The sequence below is a fragment of the Vulpes lagopus genome, chromosome 9 (assembly GCF_018345385.1).
Source record: "Vulpes lagopus strain Blue_001 chromosome 9, ASM1834538v1, whole genome shotgun sequence".
In the NCBI taxonomy this organism is placed as follows: domain Eukaryota; kingdom Metazoa; phylum Chordata; class Mammalia; order Carnivora; family Canidae; genus Vulpes; species Vulpes lagopus.
This window is the reverse complement of record NC_054832.1, coordinates 62,180,462-62,204,522: the sequence shown is the minus strand read 5'-3', so window position 1 is coordinate 62,204,522 and position 24,061 is coordinate 62,180,462. Positions and strand designations below refer to the sequence as shown.

At 33.9% G+C, this 24,061-nt stretch overlaps 1 protein-coding gene across 1 annotated transcript in view; it reads left to right on the top strand.

Annotated features, from left to right (window-relative positions):
* C9H8orf34 (chromosome 9 C8orf34 homolog) overlaps positions 1 to 24,061 on the top strand; it is a 376,775-nt gene that overhangs the window by 349,627 nt on the left and 3,087 nt on the right. The window contains 2 exon segments of the mRNA XM_041768603.1: positions 5,716 to 5,809; positions 23,878 to 23,937. Coding sequence (XP_041624537.1) covers positions 5,716 to 5,809; positions 23,878 to 23,937 — 154 coding nt within the window.

Here is a 24,061-nt window from a genome sequence, read left to right as displayed (position 1 = left end):
TTTTTTGGTTTCACAGTGCATATAAAAATTATGTTTATATTATATTGTAGTCTATTAAATGTGCAATAATAGCATTATGTCTAAAAAGTGTATATACTCTAAGAACACTTTAGTGCTAAATTCATTTTAATCAAAGTATAGGCTTAATTCTTTGTCAGTAGAAGCAGTCTATTAAATTTATCTGAAAAGGAGGGTAATGTTGTTTTGCTTTACATGTGACACGCTTCAGGGATTTTTATTTTTATTTTCTTAAATTAAAAAAAATATTTGAGAGAGAGACAGAGATAGCAACTGAGAGCACAAGTGGGGAGGAGAGGGAGAAACAGGCTCCTTGCTGAACAGGGAGCCCATGGACACGGGACTTGACTCGGCTCCATCCCAGGACCCTGCAGCCGTGACCTGACCCGAAGGCAGATACTTAACTGTCTGAGCCATCCACGGGCCCAAGGGATTTTTATTTTTTAGGGATCTTATGGTTATAGAAGTAAAATGAAAGTGATTTTTTTGAAATCACTTTCTTTTTGAAAGATAGAAGCTGATGTTTTGTGCATTATTTTCATATATATCCAAAGGGAGAGGAGTATCTGTTGCCTCAGAATTGAAGTATCCAATGGTGAAGTTTAAGCAAAGGAGTATTTTTTTTCCTCTAAACATACTGAACTTCCATGACCACAGATGACATAAATCACTGATTGATTGCATTTAGAGAATCCAAAAATAGGCTATCCTTGTGGAATAACAGTACTGCTGAAGTTTATAAAGCACTTATTGTGTTGGCAGATAAAATGATATGTTGATACAGGGCTAGCAACTGTTTCCCATGTGATACATGTCACTATTTCTCACCACTCCTAGTCCCTGGATGTTTACATACTTACGGTGAAAGTGTTTAAGAAAAAGGATGAATGGCATTTCTTCTAAAAGCAACTCAAGAGCTTGCTCTTGGGCATACGAAATAGTTTGTACTATGCTCAGACTTAGCTTAATATTCTTGCAGAAAATTTTTTGAATAAGTTGGCAAGGATAAACATATCAGCTCTTGTTTTTAAAAATGTTCAAGATTTCAGTTTCTTGACCCCATCAAAAGGTCTGTGGGCTCAAGTTTGAACATACATTGTATTGCTGTTGGCATTGATGAAGCTAACAGGTGCATTATGTTACTAACTGTATTTAAGGGAAAACTGAAGTAAAGCATTTAAATGACCTATTAGTGGTAGTATTTGTACTATCTCTACAAATTCAACAACTCAACATTTTAAAGTTCTTCCCAAACTACATGGTTTACTGAGCTCATGTTCCATTTGTACCTTATATAATTTGCAATAAACAAAGAATAACTGAATGTTTATACCTGTTCAGGAGTCAAGCCATTAAAATTGGAAATCAATCAGCAGGATTGGTTAATATTCTAAACTATTGTGGGGAAGAAGTAAAACAAATGACTTATTAGCTATGTCTTTTCTTATGAAAACAGGTTTTAGTATTTGGGCCAGAAAGGTAAATACCAAAATACTTTTTTTTTTTTTAAAGATTTTATTTATTTATTCATGAGAGACACACAGAGAGAAAGAGAGGCAGAGACACAGGCAGAGGGAGAAGCAGGCTTCATGCAGGGAGCTCGATGTGAGACTCGATATGGGGTCTCCAGGATCAGGCCCTGGGCTGAAGGCAGTGCTAAGCCGCTGAGCCACTGGGGCTGCCCCCAGAATACTTTTTTAAATTAAAAACATTTTTTCATAGTCACTTTAAAATTTAATGATTTAAATGAGTAAGATTTGGCATTTTGTAAGCCATTTAACTTACAAAACCAAAAAGGCTATTTTTCATAGTTCTTTTTTAAACACGAGATTGTATGCTCTATTTTTGATAAATTGCAGGAATGTGATTTTCTTCTCTGTTACATGAAAATCTTTGAAATTATATTTCTGTTGTCCTCTATACTGCTATGGACTTTTACATCCAATTTTTTTTTTTTTTTTTGCATTTTATACTGCTTCTTTTTTTTTTTTTAATTTTATTTATTTATTTATTTATATTTATGATAGTCACAGACAGAGAGAGAGGCAGAGACACAGGCAGAGGGAGAAGCAGGCTCCATGCACCAGGAGCCCGATGATGTGGGATTCGATCCCGGGTCTCCAGGATCGCGCCCTGGGCCAAAGGCAGGCGCCAAGCCGTTGCGCCACCCAGGGATCCCGCATTTTATACTGCTTCTTTAGTCATGGCCTGCAAGACCAAATCCAATAATTGATAAATATGAAAAAATAAGTTACATTCTAAAAATAGCACTGATTTATATGTAAAATATGTAATCCAAGTTTGACTCTTTTTCTTTGCTAATGTTCCCTACAATAGCGCATCTGTCTAGTACCTCTCACATTCTACTGGCTGTCTAAGGAATCTAGACCTACAAATTTGCCTTTGTGAAATATTAGAGATCATCTTACCCAGTACCTTCACCACTCTATTCTGTCCCAAGAGAAGTGACATGCCCTAAATTAAACATGGTAAAAAAAACTATGACTCGATCTCTGAGGCAAAGGCTTTTCACTGCAAAGCCTATATGACAGCAATATAAGTTTTTTGTTCTTGTTCTTATTTTTCCTGGTTTTATTGAGAAGTAATTGACATACATCACTGTATAAGTTTAAGATGGTCTTATTTACATATATTATGAAATGATTACCACTATAGATTTACTGGCATCCATCATCTCATATATATGCAATAAAAAAATGTTCTTCTTGTGATGATAACTCTTAGGATCTACTCTCTGGGAATTTAAGTTTTAATCTAATTAACAGATTATTTTTGCGTTGCTGGTGGTGCTTAAAAAAAGATATGCTTTTATTTCAAAATTGAAAAACTACTTAAAAATATTGTGATTATTTTAACTTTTTAAATAAATATTTTCAACTTAGGACAGTTTTATCTTTATGAAATTGTTGACAGTAGTGCAGGGAGTTCCTCTAGACCTCTCACCTAGTTTTTAATTGTCATTAATACCTTATGTTAGTGTATTTTTCACAATTAATAAACCAATATTAATACATTATTAGTGACTAAATCCATATTTTATTTAAGTTTCCTCAGGATTCTTCTAATGTCCTTTTTCTATTCCAAGACCCCATCCAAGTTATCATTTTATATTGCATAGTTATATCTTTAAGCATTTCCTGGTTGTGACAATTTCTCAGACTTCCCTTGTGTTTGATAATAGTAAGAGTTTTGAAGAGTATTGGCCATATATTTTGTTAATTGTTCCTCAGGTGAGATTTGTGTGATACTTTTCTTTTATTTGGACAGGGGTGATGTATTTTGAGGAGGAAAACCGTAGAGATCAGATTCCATTTTCATCATATCCTACCAAGGGCACATTTGATGAGCACAAATCATTGTTACTGATGTTGACCTTATCATTTTGCTTTCCATGGTGTTTGTCAGGTTTCTCCATGGTAACGTTATTCTCCCCTCCTCCCCCTTCCTTTCCATATTGCACTCTGATAGAAAGTCATCATACACAGTGTGCACTTAAGGATTGACAAGTTACTCTCCACCTCATTAAGAGCAGAGCATTTGTATAAATTATTTGAAATCATTTTGCATGCCATATTTATATATTCTTACCTATTAATTTAGTCATTTATTTTTGTCAGAATGGACTCACAGATATGTATTTATATTGCATAGTAACCCAGTGCTACCTTATTTATTTTGTTGTATAAATTGTTCCAGCTTCAGCCTTTGACACATTTTTCAGTTGGTTCCTTTAACCCTTTGATATATCCTTCGTTGTGTGTGTGTGTGTGCATGTGTGTGCACGCACATGCATATGTAAGCACTTTCTTGCTTTCTGGGGCACTACCAGATGCTTCAGGCTTATCTTGTTATCTTTCCTGCCTCAGTCCTAGAATTAGTAATTTCTTCAAGAGTACTGGTTCTTTCATTGGAGAATGGTATTAGGAACCAAGGTCTGGGTGATAGTTGTGTTCATTACTGTTGGGATGTCATTGCTTCTAAGCTTTTTCAGCTGCCAGAGCAGAAAGATATATGTGTATGTAATAACCCATGTTATATAAATATCCATAAATATTTCTATATGTAGCCTTTTGTATATATAGTAAGTTAAATGTGACAAATGCTTGTGTCTTATATTTACCATTATAATATCAGAATACTTTCACTTCCCTAAAATATCTCCTCTGATTCACCTATTCAATCCCTTGTCCCCCTCCCAAACTCCAGAAAAATTGTGGCTTTTTGAAACTCTAGATTGAGAATGAACATCTCATGAGGTAACTATCACAATCAAGGAAAATCAGAAAGGATGTTTCTCTCATACAGGAATTGTTTTAAGCAAATTGGACATTGAATACTTGGTGATACCATCTTTATTAGAAATCAGGGAATCTGGGCCCTTATTATTATCTTGTCAATATTTGTCTGAACAAAATAGACAAAACACTTCAAGTTGGAGAAAAAGATTTTGAAAGAGGGGGAAGGTGATGATAAATTTGAAAAGTCAAAAGAATAAATTGACAGGTCATACTGATTTTGTTTGAAAATTTCAAAATATGTTTGAAAAGATTCTTATAAATCATGGGTCAATAAGTTTGAAATTTAGAAGTGACAAAAGTTATCCATGCCCTTGGAGACTTTTCACATTATTTCTGAAACACGAGAATACGAAAGGATAATTATCATGCAGTAATTATTATGTTGGTACAATAAAGGAATAGGGAAGTAGTTTCGTCTTCCCTGAGAAAGCCTTTCAGTAGAGATGACATCTGAGCCTTGGGAGAAGTGTTAATGTGTGAGACAGATAAATAAATGTAGGCAGGAAGGATAACATGTGAAAACATCTTGGCATATGAGACAGAATGACCAAATTGAAGAGCCACCAGTTAAACTATAGCTGGAGTGGCAGTGGTAGTTGAGGTGGGATGGAGATGGAAGTGGTGGTATATCGGGGTAGACAAGTATGGATCATGAGGGGCCTTGAGTTTAGATTTTATCCTAAGAATTTTGAAGCCACTGAAGGATTGTGAAAAGATAATGAGTACATTATATGACATCTTCAAAAGCCCACTCTGGCAGGAAACTGGTGGGGAGAAGTAGGAAGGAACTTGACCCTAGAAAACATCATAGATGGCTATTACTGTAGTCATGGTGGGAGATGATAAGGGTCTGCTTTAGAGCAATAATAGAAAATATAGAGCAAGAAGTATGAGAAATATATTAACAAAAATAAGGAAGTGAGAAGCGGAAGAAGGCAGTGAAGTAAGTACTACTGAAAGGTAAAGCTGAGAATGTTCTCTAAATCCTACTAATCTTTATTCTCATTAAAAGGAGTTTGAAACTTTGATTTCAAACAGGCACATTTTGCACATTTTTATGTTGAATATTTCATTGTTAAATTTCTAAGTATGCTTGCCAAGATTTCCATAAAAATATTAATTCAGGAAGGAACAGAGTCTAGATATTTCTTCATATTAAGACATTAAATCTTATTAAAAGGGGAATGCAAAAAAGTGAGTTCAGAGTTTATGGCATGACTTTGACATGAAAATGAATTTAAATGTAGAACTCTGTTGTGAGGAAATTCTTATCTTTTTTTTTTGAACATGTAATTCATAGAGACTAAAGTGTTCACCCATATTGATATTTATGGTATCCACCTAGACTTTAATCCATAATGAACTTTTCCTTTGGCAGGATGAGTCTTTAAAGCAATTGCAAGTTGTTCACCAGCCATGGATCTTGCCAAGTGATACAGAAAGTGAAGGAGTAGAAGCAGAACAAGATAAACGTGAGTAGACATTGCTGTTTACTGACAAATTGCTTTTAGCCAAAGGAAATCCACAACGAAGGTATTTCCCTTTCATAACATTAAACGTCTGCAAAAAATTCAGGTTTGTTTCGGGTGAAGGTATGTTCTACTTCAGGTTAAATCTTGATTCAGAGATGTTTTCATTGTGGTGCAGAGGCTACAAACCGACTTTGCGAGGAAGAGTAGGTAACATCTCAAAAGAAGGAATGATTCTTCCTGAAGACCAACACGGAGTCTCCATTTGGAATGTGAATCTTCTATAAATATTGTGGAATTGTATCAGTGATAATTTAGGATTATTAGAAAATTTTTAAGTATCTGAGGATCATCTCATCATCATATGTGAAATATCATTATTGGTTAGATGAATAAGTGGATATACATAGAAACTGTTGTAAGTTCACAAAACAAATTAATATTATCGTAGTATTTAAGATGAATAGAATATATAGCTCTTGATTTAAATCTCCAGATTATAATCATAACAATGGATGGATTACTCTACTTTGGCATGACTCAGTACATGCTTCCCGGGGGTTTACTAACATAGTCAGATATATGAGCTCAGCAATCCAGATGACAGTTTGGAGTCTGGACTATATAGAAATAACATCATTAAAAAAAATAACATATCAAAATTTACTTTTTTTAAATCAATAGTGGCCTGCAGAGAGAAATAAAAATTGTAAATGGTAATGTAGCTCTCATGATAATTGGTGTGAAGTGATTAATGAATAATTCCCCTAAGCCATAGCTACCAGAAATACCTACTACGTTACAGAGCTAACATTATGCTTCTGTACCTAGGGGAACTCTTGGAAATTACTCTTCCAGGTTAAAAGGCATTTTGAAATATTCTTCTCCCATTTCCATAGCTGTAGGCTTATGTGGTCAGAAGTACAGCCAGGAGAGGGGAAGCAGAATGCTCAGGTCAGAGGAGGCATAGAGCTGAAGTGCCACTCGGCTGTCACACTCCAGAATCAAGGTACCATGGTGACATTTTATAGACTTGGAGGGAAACAACACCTTCTTCAGACAACAGCTGATAAAGACTTAGAAAGTGCGCTGTACTTTTAAGCAAGTACAAAAATAAAGATACTACTTTGAAGATCTTCAGCACAAGGAATTCTGAGTAGAATGATCTAGGAAAAGAGCAGCAGGGGATACAAAGAAGAGAATCCCTCGTAAGAAAGAACTGATAGTGGCCCAAAACTTTTATGAAAACAAATGCAAACACACTTACACTTCCTTCCTACCCTCCACACATTTAAATATACATAAAATCTCATTCTACACTTTGCATTTAATCATTTTCACCAAATTCTTTTGAGGCCTTCATAAATATTGCATTTTAAAAAACCCTTCTAGGGCAGCCTCGGTGGCTCAGTGACTTAGCGCCACCTTCATTCCAGGGTGTGGTCCTGGAGAGACCCGGGATCAAGTCCCACGTCAGGCTCCCTGCATGGAATGGAGCCTGCTTCTCCCTCTGCCTGTGTCTGTGCCTCTCTCTCTCTCTCTCTCTCTCTCTCCCTCTGTGTGTGTGTGTGTGTCTCTCATTAATAAATAAATAAAATTTAAAAAAAAATAAAAATAAATAAAAACTCCTTCTAGATACTGTGTATGCATATTATATAAAGACAATATATATAATTCTGCTCTATTAGAATCAACACATAGGTGCCCATATTGAGCAAGTCCAGGTAAACAACATCCTTATAGGATGCACAGTGTGTTAATGCTATGAATGTGCTATAACTTATAATGAAAACTTAAGAGCAAGAACATAATCAACCAAAATAGTGTATTTAATCCATGTACAAATTTAAACTTCTTTTTTCCCTTAAATCCAATGCCTCCAATCAGTATTAAGTCTAAAAATAGCTTAATAATGCAAAGGAGATAAAAAATCCCCAAAACTTTCTTAACCCTTGTCATCTAATTATATTGTCTTTCTACATATACTTTCATGAAATTTTGATAGGTTGCAACAACTTCCTCTTTCACTAGGCTGCAAAGTCTTTGAGAGAAAGAATCTGTTTTATCGTATTGACATACACAGTAAGATAAATATCAGAATAATGAATGAATGATGGAATATATTTCTTTATTATTTCTAATTCATTTATCAAGGCAGTTGGAAATTTAAACAAATAAAATAAATAATTGTGACTGAATAATTATAAAAATTATTCATAGCTTTTAAAATTTTATTGGATTTATAGTTTAGCCATGACTTTTGCCATATGGTCTATCAATCACTCTAAAAAGACCATTCTTAAATTCTCCTAACCATAGACCTAGAACCAAAAATATTTGATTTCAGCAATGTTGTACTTGGAAGTGACCCTTGACAATGGTAAATTGTTTGAAATAAAATCAGAGTTTAAAAATAATTAGGTAGTAATAAGAGCCATCTGGAAATGGAATGCAGCTAGCATTGTAGCCAAACTCATAGCACAGAGAGGCAAATACTTTTCAAGAACAGCATCCAACATTCAGGTGCTGGGACAAGTGTAAGATGGAGCCACTGAGGCACTAACATCTCCAGTGATGCTAGTACTCAATGCATATGGTATGTGAAATAGCAAGATATGTACAGACCATCTACCTCTTGATTTTCTCCATGAAAGAAAATTGATAACATAAATTTTTGTGGACCCAACATATGATTTAGAGTCTAGAGGCTCATATATTTGAAATTTATGAATGAGGAAAAGGACAAGATTCATCATTCCAACAGTAACACCTATTTCTTGAGTCAGCTTTCTATAAATTATACCTAGGTAATTTTATAGAATTTTATCATTTCTCCTGAGACAAAATTATCATGGCAGAAAGTTTCCAAATAATGTGAGGATCTTCATAGTGGTGCATATTTCTTATTGCATCATTTTAAAATAAGACAGCTCAAATAAGTTTTATAAAAGATACCTTTAAGGAAAAGATGTTTTGAGTCATTAAACAGGAAGCTTTTAAAAAAAACTTTTATTATAAATAAGATAAGCAGAGCCCTTAATTAAGTAGATTTTTAAAAAATATTTTATTTGTTTATTCATGAGAGACACAGAAAGAGAGGCAGAGACATAGGCAGAGGGAGAAACAGGCTCTCTGTGGGGAGCCCGATGGAGGACTGGATCCAGGACCCCAGGATCACACCCTGAACCAAAGGCAGAAGCTCAACCACTGAGCCACCCAGGCATTCCGGGTTTTTTTCTTTAATTCTGCTTTTGTTTAAAAGTATAAATCACAATTTTAAAAAACTCGTATGAGGGGTACATTTATTTTTAATCTCTTAGATTATAGTGTGAAGTCACTAAATAACTCATATCTCAGATATTTAAATCTGCTGGTGTACTGTTTGATGCTCATATTCCTGGGCTTCACTCAGACCTATTGAATCAGAATCTCTGATTTCAGCTTTTTTAAATAAACTCCTCAGGTGAACCTTGATTATTCTAAATATTAAGAACTACTGGAATGAAAAGTCCAATTGATCAAAGGGTTGTGTTTTCAGAATTGTCTCAATAGTATTGTTAGATTTGGGACTTTCTTTCTCTAGGCAGCTTTTCCTATCTGTATGTTAAATTTGGATGTAAAATATGAGAATGGAAAAAGAAGGCTGAAATATGAAAGTATAAATGTAGAATGAAATAGAGGTACAGGCCCTCCAGTCAGTAGGTTAAACATATATATGGACACAAAATCATAAAATAGCTACTGACAAACCAACCTGCACCCTCTAATCATACAATGGAGTTTTAAAACTTGGAAAACCAAGCTAAAACAACAATAGAAGAAAAATGCAAAGAAAAATATGACAAATAGTAGATGCAAAGTGTGATGGCATAAATTAGTCCAAATTTAGTCATTAATCTTAAAAAATGAGTCTATAGGATAAAAAAATAAGGCAAAGTGCTACTTTACCGTGACTGAATTGCTGGGATTTGAGTTAAGATCAAACAGAATGGTGGGTGTGAATATACTTTGTCAATTGCTGTACAAGTATAGCTTATTATTAATATAATATTATGTTCATAAACTTTGAGAATCTTCAATAATCAAAGTAAACATTATTTTTAGTCTATTATTGTTTTTTCTTGTTGTTATTACCCTTGCTACTTTTTGTTTGAAGGCTCTGCATAGTAGCTTAGTGGTCAGCTAATGCCTGGACAGGGTATTGAGGAATGCAATGGATACCCCAGCACTTTACAACCTGACTTACACAGAGCTTCTAGGTCAACCAGAGGCAAGAGATAGAGCCTTATTAGGTTTTTCCTGGACAGATGCATAATACTACACACATGTGTGGCCTTCTAGATTCTCAGGAATATGTCAGATCTTTTGAAAGCTTCTTATGGGCATCTCATCCACTAGATTTTCTTTTTAATTTTTTTTTTGTGAACCCCTTGTTTGCTACAATGGTATCACTGCCTCAGGTGCCTGCTGTGTAGAACTGTTGCCTCTAATTGTTTTTGACAAATGCCATAGAGACTGAGTTTCTAACTTAGTAAGCTCTAATCCAGGACAAAGAAAAAACATTCAAGTGAAGATTTTGCAGACAGCTTCTATATAGATCAAATCATGACAATTCTCTAGAGATGGGACATCTGGGGGAACTCAGAAGATGGGTAAGTTAAAAATCCCACACAGCTCACAGTTCTCATTGAGATTCAGCTGCTTTTCTTTAATAAATGTTCTATGGCTTATTGCAAACCTTTGGTTAATTTCTAGAGTTGTGAAAATTTGATTTGGTGTTTGCTAGTGTTCTCATTGCTTTTAAGAGGAACAGATTTTTGGAGATCCCTACACCCACATTCCAAAAGTACTTCTTCTATTTTTCCTGATGTCATCAGCCTAGTTTTCTCTTCATTTGAATGAGAGTATGATGTCTTCCTAATAGATTATAGAACCAGATACTATGTGTTTCTTAAGTCCTAATTTTGTGATAAGATACTAAAAATAATTTTGTAGTGAAGTAAGTTTTGGGACTTTATACATATCATTATATTTGTGAAACTCTCAGTTGTAAATATACAATAAATGCAGCTATAGGATTCTATTGTCCACTCAGGATGTGGTGTGACCTTTGTTCTCTTTAATCTAACCTCAGGTTACTTCTTTCCAGGTTGCCTCCCAAGATTTGTATTTGAGCAATGCTTGAGGGAGTGGTGTTATTATACCACAGCTGATTATTTTACTAAGCCCAAGATCAGGTACTAACATCCTATCAAATGAAAGAACAGAAAAGGATGTGTTAGGGCCAGTGGAATGTAGCTAACATAAAGACCAAAATGAGTAAATAGTGAATTATAGGTGTTAGGGCTTCTTGAGACTTGGAACTCAAAATTTAAATATTAGGGTTGTGTCCTCAGAAATAGGGACTAGAAATATGTACCTCAGGAGAGAAGTGAGACAGGACGTCAGTATTTTGTTCTTATTTAAAGGTTAACTGGATTATCCTACACAATACATCTGTTTGTAGAAAAAAAGATATACACATATAGGAAACAACCAAGAATTAAAATAATAATAATAATAATAATAAAACAGTAATACAATAAAAATAGCACAAGAATAACTAGAAAGATGACCTCTAAAAGTAAAAAAGACAAAAACTTCTGGATAATTAGGTAATTTTTGAAGACTGAAATAAATCTTGATTTTTAATCTCACTTTCACATTCAATCTTCTGTGACTATTCAGAAAATTCTAAAACTTCTAAAAAATTCAGGGCATCTGAGCTCATGCCGGGCAATAAATCCTATAAATTAGGCATTTGCATGTTTGGTATCTGTTATCATCATAAATATCCAAGGATTGATCTTTAATCAATAAATATAAAAGTAAGCTAATAATTACTGTTAATTATCTGTTACAAGCAAAACATTCTAATATCAAATTGTAATTTTCCCTTATAACAGTGATTGTGGAGATCTATTTGACTATAAATAAGTTTTTGCAATTTTTAGAGGCCAATGCCTCTGAATTATTCACGTGGCATTCTTACTTTGAAATGTCTCCCATGTCTGTGGTAAAACCCTGATAATATGAATGATTCAATTGATTTCTAACTCCCTAGAAAAAATGTAAAGGGTAATATTTAATAACATATAAAAAACTTAATGTCATCAAATAAACTATTATTGAGTATAATGGAAAAATGTATCAAGTTGCTCTGCAATATATAAATTACATGCATCAGAATAGATACAAAGTTTACCTGCTTTATTTATTGACAATTCCTTGTCATATGCAGTAATAGTAGCCAGAACACTTTGTAACAAGTATCAGAGAAGGCTGTATTTAAAGAACAGAACAGTTCTTTTGTGACACAGAAGTCTTCGGATTAGAATATTAAATGGAGTTGAATTCTTTAAAATTGAAAATAAGAGATACATGGTCCAATTTTTGGTTAAAAAAATTAAAGTTATAAATGAATAGCATATGTTTTAAATCCTTTTACCAAACACTTTTTTGTTTATCTTGGAATATTCTTCCATTTGCTCTAGGTGTAGCCTGACACTACAAAATATAATAATGAAAATAAAATGAAGGGAAATCTAGTTGATTCTCTAACCTTGATGGTTTTAGCTTATAGGCAGTCTTATATTAGATGGGTTATATCCTTCACAAATGAGAAGAATGTATTGACTAGCTACAAGTATAACCTATTTGTTCTCCATGAATTGTGTTCTATATATTTTCAGTTACTGTAAGAACGTCAGCATGTTCACACCAGACAAACCATTGCATAATGTCCCCTGGCTTGTTTTGTAACATTGACCTGCTTCACTTTCACAAATTAAACAGACTTGAGTATTTTTGACCCAAATTAGTTTTTTTTTTTTTTTAGTTAAGGTTCTCCAATATGTTCCATATGTTCTGTAGACCAAATTACCTCCTTAGAATCATGTTTATGAATCTTAAATTTTAAGACACATTAGTGAGAAACTGCTCTGTGTTGGGCTCTATGGCATGGGAGATACAAAAATTTTTTAAAAAGGTTAAGATCTCTTTTCTCTAGTAAAGAGAAGTGCATAAGCATCTGTAGCATAAGGTATACTATTTCTTAAGAGATAAATCTAATGTTAAAGAAATAACAACATATAATTAGAGAGATCTTAATGAAGAAGTGGTGTTTGAACTAAGAAATGGGTAGGATTTTGAAGTACAGGGATGAACAAAAATGTCATATGAGCAAGAATAACACAGGGCAAGGACACCAATGTAGGAAGAACATTGGTTATGTTTGGTGGCCCAGGAAATTAGCAATTCATACTTTTAGGGAAAAACACTAGACACAGGGAATCAGAGAAAAATAAGTCTGGAAAGGTAAGTCACAAAAACAACACAGAGGGTGCAAATTATAAGGATAAGAAATGTGAATTGGTAAAATAAACAGTGGAGAAATCTTTACATAGGGAGGAGCTCTGATAAGAACGTTCATATTCATACCTTTGGATAACACCAGCACAAATGATGAGGAGGCCCAGATGCTTGGCCCTTTACATATTTCTTAACTTGATGAGAAGAAAACTAGTTTTTAAACTACCTATGCTCTAGTGCTATTTCAAACAGAGATCATCATCTCCCTAAGACATGCCTTTCATTTTTTAAGATTTTATTGATTTATTCATGAGAGACACAGATAGGCAGAGACATAGAGGGAGAGGCAGGCTACTCACTGGGAGCCCAATGTGGGACTTGATCCTGGGACTCTTATATCACGACCTGAGTTGAAGACAGACTCTCAACCACTGAGACACCCAGGCACCCCAAGACATGCCATTTTAAACATATAATAGAATATTACTCAGCCATAAGAAAGAATGAAATCTTACTTTGCAATGATGTGGATGGAGCTACAGTATATTATGCTAAGCAAAATAAGAGAAAAGCAAATGCCATCTGATTTCACTTATATGTGGAATCTAAGTCACAGAATGGAAGAAAGTGGCGGACCAGGGGAAGAGGGAGGCAAACTAGAAAACAAACTGTTAACTATAGAGAACAACCTGAGGGTTACTAGAGGGGAACTGGGGGAAGTGGGTTAAATGGGTTAATAATAGGTATTAAGAAGGACACTTGGAAGGAGAACTGCATGTTTTAAGTGATGAATCACTAAATTCTAGTCCTGAAACTAATATTACAGTGTATGTTAACAAAGTGGAATTTAAATAAAAACTTGAAATAAAAAAATTAAAAAATTAAAATAAAGTAAAATGAGTCTATTGTAGGCATAAATAAATAAATAAATAAACTTTTAAGAAGTTATTTTCTTTACTATGCAAAGAAGGCAAACATGGACAATTAGTACAGCCCAACTTATAGGAGGAGAAATAAATCATTGTTGAAGTGCTTTTTAAAACTTTGTTGTTGTTGAGTGTAGTTGTTAATCTATCAATTAAATATCACTAAAATATGTAGCTCAAGCTTATAATTTTAATTCTTTGAAAATTAATATTAGAGTAAATTCTTGACTGAAGTCTCAAAGTATGCATGTTTAGGTATTTTTTATGTTAAAACCCTTATCAGAAATATGGTTTGCAAATGTTGTCTCCCAATCTGTAGGTTACCTTTTTTTATTTTGCTGTTTCCTTTGCTGTGCAGAGGCTTTTTAGTTCGATGGAGTCCCACTTACTTATTTTGCTTCTATTGCCCAAGCTTTTGTCATGTCTAAAACATGATTGCCAAGACCAGCGTCAAAGAGTTTTCCCCCTGTTTTCTTCTAAGAGTTTTATAGTTTCCAGTCTCACATTTAACTGTTTAAAACATATGAGTTGATTTTTGTGTATATTGTGAGATAAGGATCCAATTTCATTCTTTTGCATGTGGCAACTCAGTTTTCCCAAAATCATTTAGTGAAAGGACTATGCATATTGTACATTCTTAGCACTCTTGTTAAAAACCAGTTGACCAAATATGCTTTGGCTTGTCTCTGGACTCCCTATTCTACTCCATTGGTCTATGTGTCCATTTTTATACTGGTACCGTACTATTTATTACTATGACTTTGTAATATCATTTGAAATCAGGACGTGTGATGCCTCCATCTCTGTTCTTTCTCAAGATTGCTTTGGCTATGAGGAGTCTTCTGTGGTTCCATAAGAATTTTACAATTGTTTTCTATTTCTGTGAAAAATCATGGGAGTTTTTATAGAGATTTCATTGAGTCTGTATGTTGCTTTGTATGGACATTTTAGCAGTATTAATTCTTTAAATCCATCAGCATAGGATATTTTTCCATTTATTCATGCCTTCTACATTTTCTTTCAGCATGGTTTTATAGTTTTCAGTGTACAGATCTTTCATCTTCTTCATTAAATTTCTTAAGTAGTTTATTCTTTTGATGCTATTGTCAATGAAATTGTCTTTTGTTTTATTTCATTTTCAGATAGATCTTTTTTGTTTTAAGAAGTGCAACTGATTTTTGTATGTTGCTTTTGTATTTTGTAACTTTACTGAATTTATTTATTAGTTCTAACAGGATTGTGTGTGTGTGCATGTGTACTTGCATGGGATCTTTAGGGTTTTCTATATATAGGATTATGAAATCTACAAACAGTGATAATTTTACTTCTGTTCTGATTTGGATGCCTTTTATTTCTTTTTCTTGTCTGATTGCTTTTGCTAGAATTTCCTGTACTATTTTGAATAGAAGAGGCAAGAATGGGCATGCCTTGTACCAGATCTTAGAGGAAAAACTCATTTTTTCTCATTGATTATGCTGTTACCCACGGGAGTTTCATAAATGGCCATGACTGAGTTGAAGAATTTCCTTTTATACCTATTTTATTGAGAATTTTTATTAAACCATCTATTTGTTAAGGGATTAATATCCAAAATATATAAGGAATACATACAATTCAATAACAAAACAACATAAAATCCCTAATAGCCCAATTAAAATTTGGACAAAGAAACTTAATAGACATTTTTCCACAGAAGAAATACAAATGGCCAACAGGTACATAAAAAGGTGCTCAACATCACTAATTATCAGGGAAATGCAATCAAACCCCATGAATGAAATATAGCCTCACACCTTTTAGAATAGTGTTTATCAAAAAGATAAATGTTGCTTAAGATGTGGGAAAAAAGAGAACCCTGTACATTGTTGATGGGAATGTAAATTGGTATAACCATTACGGAAAACAGTTCATGTCCCCTATGAAATAAAAATAAAAATTCCATATGCTCCAGCAAGTCCTCCTCTGGATATATGTTCTAAGGAAGTGAAAGCACTGGGTGTCATTCCTGAGAAGGAAAGCTTTCGATTTTGCACCATGAAGGTACGATATTTGGTTTATAGGTTTGTGTGTGTGTGTGTGTATACACTTTTTTTAGATTAAGAAAATTTTCTTTCATTCTTAAACCATTGAAATGTTTAAAAATCATGAATACAGGGATCCCTGGGTGGCGCAGCGGTTTGGCGCCTGCCTTTGGCCCAGGGCGCGATCCTGGAGACCCCGGATCGAATCCCACATCAGACTCCCGGTGCATGGGGCCTGCTTCTTCCTCTGCCTGTGTCTCTGCCTCTCTCTCTCTCTGACTATCATAAATAAAAAAAAAAAAAAAAAAAAATCATGAATACATGTCAAAATTATCAAACATTTTAATTAATTTTTAAACATTTCTCTCACTTATGTTAGTGTGGTTAATTTCATGGATTAGTTTTTGAGCGCCAACTTGGGATTGCATTTTGCAATAAACCTAACTTGATAGGGACATTGGTAAAAGTTGTTTAGGATTTTTATCTCTATATTTATGATTCTTTTGGCTTATTTGGGCAAAAAAGATTTTCCTTTATCACAATTCTACTGTTATGTTTTTGAATCAACATTAGCTAGCTTCATAAAATAGGTTGGGGAATATTTCCTGATGGATTCTCTGGAAATGTTTGTGTAACATTGAATTATTTTTTAAATGATTAGAGAGATTCCATGGTGGAGCTATATATGGGCCTCAAAATTTCTTCATGTGAAGAATTTCTAACTATGAATTTAATGTCTCTAATGGCTATGTGACTACTCCATATTTCCTATTTCCTCTTGTGACTGTTTTGGTAATCTTTATTTTTCTAGAGGTTTGCTCATTTCATTTGAATTTTCAAATTCATTCTCACAAAGTATTTATAATATACTCATAGCTTTTAGAAAAAATATGTTCCAGTCCTGTAGTGATGTCTCTTTTTTAATTAATTAATTTATTTTGTTGGTTATGCAGTCACAGATGATAGATTCAAGGGCAATGGACATAGTTGTAGGAAGTGATGGGAAAAATGTAAAGGAATGTGGGGGTTATGTTTTAAAATTACCATGGCCAGCAATTAACATATGTCAGACATTCTAACTGTGTGCAAAATGCACCCTACATCCATTTTCCATCCATTTGTTTCTATGTATCACTGTGGATGTTTTATTCTGATCTATGTTCAAGTTTATCATTTCTCTCTTTAATGCTATAAAATCTGCTGTTTAACACATATGTTGACTTTCAACTTTCATTTACTATATGTATTTTAGCATTTTCATGTATTTATTTTTAATTTCTAGTTATATCCAAAAACCCTAAATATTGTCTTTCATTTCTTACTACCCATACTTATTTTGAAATCTATATTTAAATATATTATCTGATTCCTTGTGAGTCTGTTTCTATTATCTCTTATTTTCTCTTGTTTTATTTTATCACATGGTCTTGTCACTATGTATATCTGTTTATTTTTGATTAGGTGCTGAAAATGTATATGGCAAATTACAAAGATGATTTGAGACCTACAATGATGTTATCTTCTTACAGATAGGATTTTACTTTGTTTCTGGGGTACTAGCAATCCTAGATTATTTGAATTCAACAAAAAGTTCAGAAGATTTTAAATGTTATTTTATTTATTGAGAGAGCTGGTTTGTTTCTATTTTGCCCTTATTCTTATCATGTGGCCCATCAGAGTAGCAACCCCAAGCCTAGGGAATTAATATGGGTCATCTTCCTCGTAAATCTGGATCCTCAATTTTTGTTCTGTCTGCCTCTGAATTTTTTGCAAGTTGTCAGCCTCTAAGGACTTTCTTCTGCAACTGGTAGATACCTTTAGAGGAACGATATCCTCAAATTCCATGCTCATTTCTGTTTATTTTCTTGTTCTTCCAGATATTGACCAATTAATACCTTATTATTTTGGTAGATCCCTGATGCTCTATCTGTATAATTCACCCAACCAATCCTGGATGTTAAATTTTTTAACTCCAATATATTTCAGTAAATGTGGCAAAATCAGAATATTTTCAAGTAATAGCATTTAGTTTACAAAGACTAAGAAAATATTTATTTTTTAATTGCTTTAATTTGTGCCAAACATAGTGCTGGACACACAGTATATGCTTGCTAAATATTAGTATATCCTGAGTTTTTACTTTTATACTAAAGATATTCATATAAAATGGTTTCTATTTGTGGGGGAAAAAAGGACAATTTATCTTCTAAACCACCAGGACTAGTCTCTTGCTTCTTATTAGGTTTCTACTTACCTTTACTGATGTTATTATTAATGACATTGTGTTTTTACTCCTTTGTGGAATTTGTTCCCAGACACTTACTAGGTCCTTACTTGTGACTGACTAATGGCCTCATATTTTTATTGTGAGCATACAAAATTGTCATTTTATTAGCTCATTGGGACACTAATTTTCTTTTTTTAGACATTATGATGGAGTGGGATAAAACTAGGAGTCAGAGGACTATAAGGTCTTCCTTCCCTGTGGTCCTCAGGCTAATATATTGCAGAGAAAAGGCTTATACTCAGGTGCATCTACAGTTGCTCAGTTCTCAGATTGTAACTATCAAAGGTGCATTAACTACATGGGAGTTAAGAGAATGCTTTCCTTCGAGATTCTCCACCAAATTATGTTTGCCTTTTACTTGCTAATGAAGCAACAGTTCATTTTTCTGATTTTCTTAATTGTGCTATGGCTTTTGCATTCAGCTTGCTGCTTCTAATATGCCTTGGTACTAGCAGAGGAGAGACGGATTTTATCCAACTTTGGAGCCAAAAGAGTGACTTCTTCCTTGGGTGGGTTCATGGGTGGTATGATTATCTTATGCAGTGTTCTTATGTATTTTCCGAGGCTGAAAGAGTTCATCTCATATTTACTAATTGGTGTACCTACAGCCATATCATCATTGAGCCCAACCTACCTTATCGTTTCACTCTCCTTTTTCATCTTTCTTCAGACTTAAGTGCTTATTTACCTCAAGCTAACAGAAAAAAAGCCAAAGAACAAATTATTTCCTCCAAAAGATGCTATGCTTCCACTCTCTGAGTTAGACTAAAAGTTGACTGCCGTAGTCTCCTAAAAGTAGAATAAACCTGGAGTATATTTGTTATTAGGATCTGACAAGAAATCGTCGCCTGAAGATAGGCATTGTGGCTGAAGAAACTATTTGTGTAGGCAGAATAAAGAGGGTATATGAAGATAGAAGAAGAGTTCTAAGCACTTAAGAACTTAAAAAATGTGGAAAAATAAATCTTTTCACTGAGAAAGCATATATTCTTATAGATATATGATTTAATAATGAATTAGGGAAATTGTCCCATAGGCTAACATAAAATAGAATTATGAAGTCTATTTGAGTAATTAAAATGATATCACTCCATTTCTCCTTAAAGCCTATTATGAGTAACTGACATTTTAAGGCTTATATAGATATGCATGTATCTTCAAAAGAAGAGAAAATGGAAGAGGACTGACATTAAATTTTTGGTGATATGTGCTATGTAGTATCTCCTTTAATCCTTGTGACAACTTCGTATGTAGGTGATATTATTCTGGTTTTCCAAACTCAGATCTGTTAAATATCTTTTCCCAAGGATACACAATAAGTGCAATTTACATTCTAGCTTAATCGAAGGCCGTATGTTCTTCTCCAAAAATGTCATTCCATCTCTTTATAAAAAAAAAAAAAAAAGGAGAGAGGAGGAATGTGTGTATAGATAGTATCAAGAGAGGAATTATTTCACTGAGCACAGTTTGTATCATAAAGAAAACACTATAGAGCATGAAAATAAGAAAAAATGACATATAAAGAAATAAGCAGTGTTACATTTGGTTAGAAAATCTGCTTTTAATATAAACTTCAACTTGATTTACTTAATTTTACACTGTGTTCCAAATTGTTATCTACAGACGAAGTCATCCAGAAAATTAAGGGAGGCATACATGGTAAACATAAAAATTAAAATTTTGACAGAATAAAATAAATAACATTTAGTAATTACATTAAACATGTTTTAAATCCCATAGTTAGATATTAAAAATAGAACAACTGTTCAAAGCAGGCTGCCAAATTTCTTCAAAATGAGTTGTTTTGAAATGTTGACTAAATATCCCAAAACTATATATCAACTTCAGTATAATTAAACATTCTTCAGACCAAAAACATGGCTTTTCTTTATATTTTTAAACATATGTTATATGGGACTTTCTCCTTCATATTAGGACCCAAAGAATTATCCATGTTAATATTTAAAATAATTTTCAGAAATTTTCTACTAGTTACACAAGGCTTTATAATTTATAAATTACTTCCACATATTTAATCCCAAAAATTAACCTATTAGGGAAAATCTATTCTTGTTCCTATTTTACATTGTAAGTATTCGACACATATTTATTTAATAAATATTTATGTATTCATCATTGATTTACTTAATAAATATTTACTGAATGAATTGAACGAATGAAGGAATCAATGAATTTAATTCATATTGTTTAAGTGACCTTTGAAGATCACTTGAGAATGGCCAAGCCTGAGTCTCTATCTTCTCATTATTCAGGGAGGCCAGAGTGTCTAGAAACATAGACAAATATATGTAATAAATGGTTTATTAGTCTACATAAAAAAACATGATATGTTCAATGACATTTCCTATGTTCAGTGTGTCGTTCCTTTGTCCTAATAATAATTTAGTCAGAGTTGCAATGAACATAGAGCATTAATGCAGCATTTACATCACTCCTTATATATGCATTTGTGATCCCTGCCTCAGGTTATTTGTGTTGCTATTTTTCACTGAATAAACCTGTACTGATAGCGTTCAAGAAGAAAGTAAGCAGGGAACCCTAGGCGGCACAGCGGTTTGGCGCCTGCCTTTGGCCCAGGGCGCTATCCTGGAGACCCGGGTTCGAATCCCATGTTGGGCTCCCGGTGCATGGAGCCTGCTTCTCCCTCTGCTATGTCTCTGCCTCTCTCTCTCTCTGTGACTATCATAAGTAAATTTAAAAAATTAAAAAAAAAGAAGTAAGTAAGCAGGTTCTAATCTGTAAACAAAAATATTATCTTAATTTCTAGACTTTATGGCTACTCTCTTGCTTGCTTTTATTTCCTCCCACCAAAAGTGCTTCATTTCTTAATCCTCCTAAGTAGGGGGAATAATAGGCCATCCCCTGGATGAGTAGTACTGCTTCACAGAGGGAAGCAGTGTAAGGCTGGATACTCAAGTCAGTTGCCATACAAGAGCAAGTGTTATGCCAAAGTTCAATTCAGAAACTTGAGATCAGTTAATTCTGTCTTTTATTTCTATTATCCTTGGCCACTTTGCCTTGCTCCACTGCCCCTATCAAAATAGAATCTCCTCATATATTTGTTTTCTTAAGCACTGTGGATATATTTCCCAGATCTTTCTACTGTGCCCTATGGAACTTGAATTTTACTTGCAAACTGATTGTCTGTCAGTGCTATTCAAAGAACACTCTTCATGCACTCACCCTTTTTTTGGCCTTATTTGCAATGGTTCCTGGAAAATACTGTTACCCTTATAACCCTCACCAGGGGAAGCTGCTCCTTTCAATTGCCAGGTGTCAAGTACCATGAGGTAGCATCACATCATTTGTCCAGCTGTCCTCTTTCTTTCCTTGTCACTATAATTTTACTGACCATTCCTATTCTTTCGTGTGAGGTGCTTACATTTGATTCATTGCTTTTCTCCCTGCCTCAATCCTATCATTAGGAAAACTTGACTCCTGCTTGAGAGACTTATCCAATGTCTTAACTGTTATAACTCTTGGGCCCTCTCAAACATAGTGATCTTCTAAGGCAATGTATTTTTTTTTCTTGTCAAATATGAAATAGCATCTAACTCTAAAATCTTAGATTACTGTGATCCATTCTCTGTCCCAAACCTTTTGCCATTAAGATTATCTATTTCTGACTAAATCTACACTTCAATCTGATTTTGTACCTAGACGCTTCACTACTCCGTTTACTTCAAATATATCCAACCACAGCTGACTTTATCCTTTACCCAAAAGTCCATGCTACACAGAACTGTGATACATAAAGTGTGGTCCACAAATCAGCAGAATCAGTGTTAGCATCAACATCTCTTTGGGAATCGCAAGAAATGCAATTTCCTTGGACTCCATTCCATGACTGCTAAATCAGAAACGCTAGTAGTGAAGTCTGGCAGATGATTCTGATACACTAAAGGTTGAGAACTACTAATACAGAGCATTAATTTAATTGCTCTCTTGCAAACACTTTTATATCTTTGGGTGATAGAGAACATTCAAACATGAATGCATCATATTACTTCATTTAAAACCCTTCCATGTGTAAGATTTCTAAAGGTTTATCAAGTTCTCCAGCTTTATTCAGCATCCACTTTCCACATAAAATCATTGCTTTCAGTCCAAATTTTTTTGTAGTTCTTATTTATCCAGATTTGAATACTGCAAAACTGCCAAATATCCACTACTTGATGATTAGGGTTAGGGTTAGGGTTAGGGTTAGGGTTAGGGTTAAGGTTAGGGTTGTAAAAGGTCAGAGGTTGTAAAATCCTCTGAGGGGGATACTGAGCTAATTTGCTCAAAGTCATGTATATAGGAAGGGGTAGAATCAGAATTTGAACTCAGGTCTGTCTGAGCACAAAACCTATGCTTTTTCAATTTTTGTTGAATTATGTAAAATGGCAATTGCATTGATATGAGTCTTTGATTCCAGTGGGAACAGAAATTACCAATGGATCTCTATAGATTTCTTTAAAAAATGAATTATATGAAAATCTAATATCAAATAACTTCGATAAATATCAGGTTATATAGTTTTATTTATTTAGTACATAACTTTATTTATTTAACTTTGATAATATCAAGTCACATAGGGCTTCTAGGAGCCTTTATTTAATATGCTGGTGTTTATTTTGATCTTCCAGAAAGCAGATATGGTATGTTGCTGTCCAAAATTCTTCGACTGAGGAACCATTTTTCTGTGGATCATTCATATTAACACCATGCAGGGCTAGCATTCCAAGATCTGCTTTGGAAAACTTGGACTTAATCTATTTCCTTTCTCTTCAAGAAATGTGGAGTTGCTTATATCCCTTTATTTCATCTGCTTTTATCCTCCATTCTATTTCTGCATTCTTTTAAACTAGAATACTCTTGTCTCTTTGTCCCACCAGGCACTGCTCTTCTGCTTAAGGATTGCATTCAGAGGAATTACATTTAGCATGTAATGTTAGGTGCCAGGTATTATGAATAGTGTGTAAATATGCTTGGATGCACTGCTATTATAAATCTCATAATAACTTTGTGATGATGACATTAAATTTCCAGTGTGATAGAATCACAATCCTGTGATGTGTATATATCTAATCCTGACTAAGTTTTAGTAGGGTAGCCACCTGAACAATGTTACTGTCTTACCTAACCGATACTGGACATAAGAATTATGAATGTCATTTATGTGAGATCTTTTCAAAATCCACATATATATTTGTGACACTATCTGGAGGGCATTTTGCCCTGGATTTTATTTAAAGATCAGCAGCCATTTGAATTGAAAACGACTGGAGTATGGAATAAGATTATACCCACCATTAAGCAGTTAACTTATATGTGATTGCAGGTCACTATATACTCTAAGTATACTTTTTTGATATTATGTCAATTAATCTTCACTAGAAATTGTTTAAACTGCTAGGGAATTGTGTTTAATAGATTTTTTTTTCCTGGTCCAGCATATTACCTCTTTTTCTTTCACTGCTGCAGGTTCTGCTGATCTTCTCCTCTGTGTTCCATGCTCTTCTTGTCCTACACTGGTCTACTCTGGTATGTTTGCTCAGGGCACTTAATATCAATGTCAGATAATTATGGGGACTATCTACAATGGCTCCAAGTTCAGATTTTTTAAATGCATGGTTCCTGTGATCTGTAATGAGAAAGTGATTTCCTT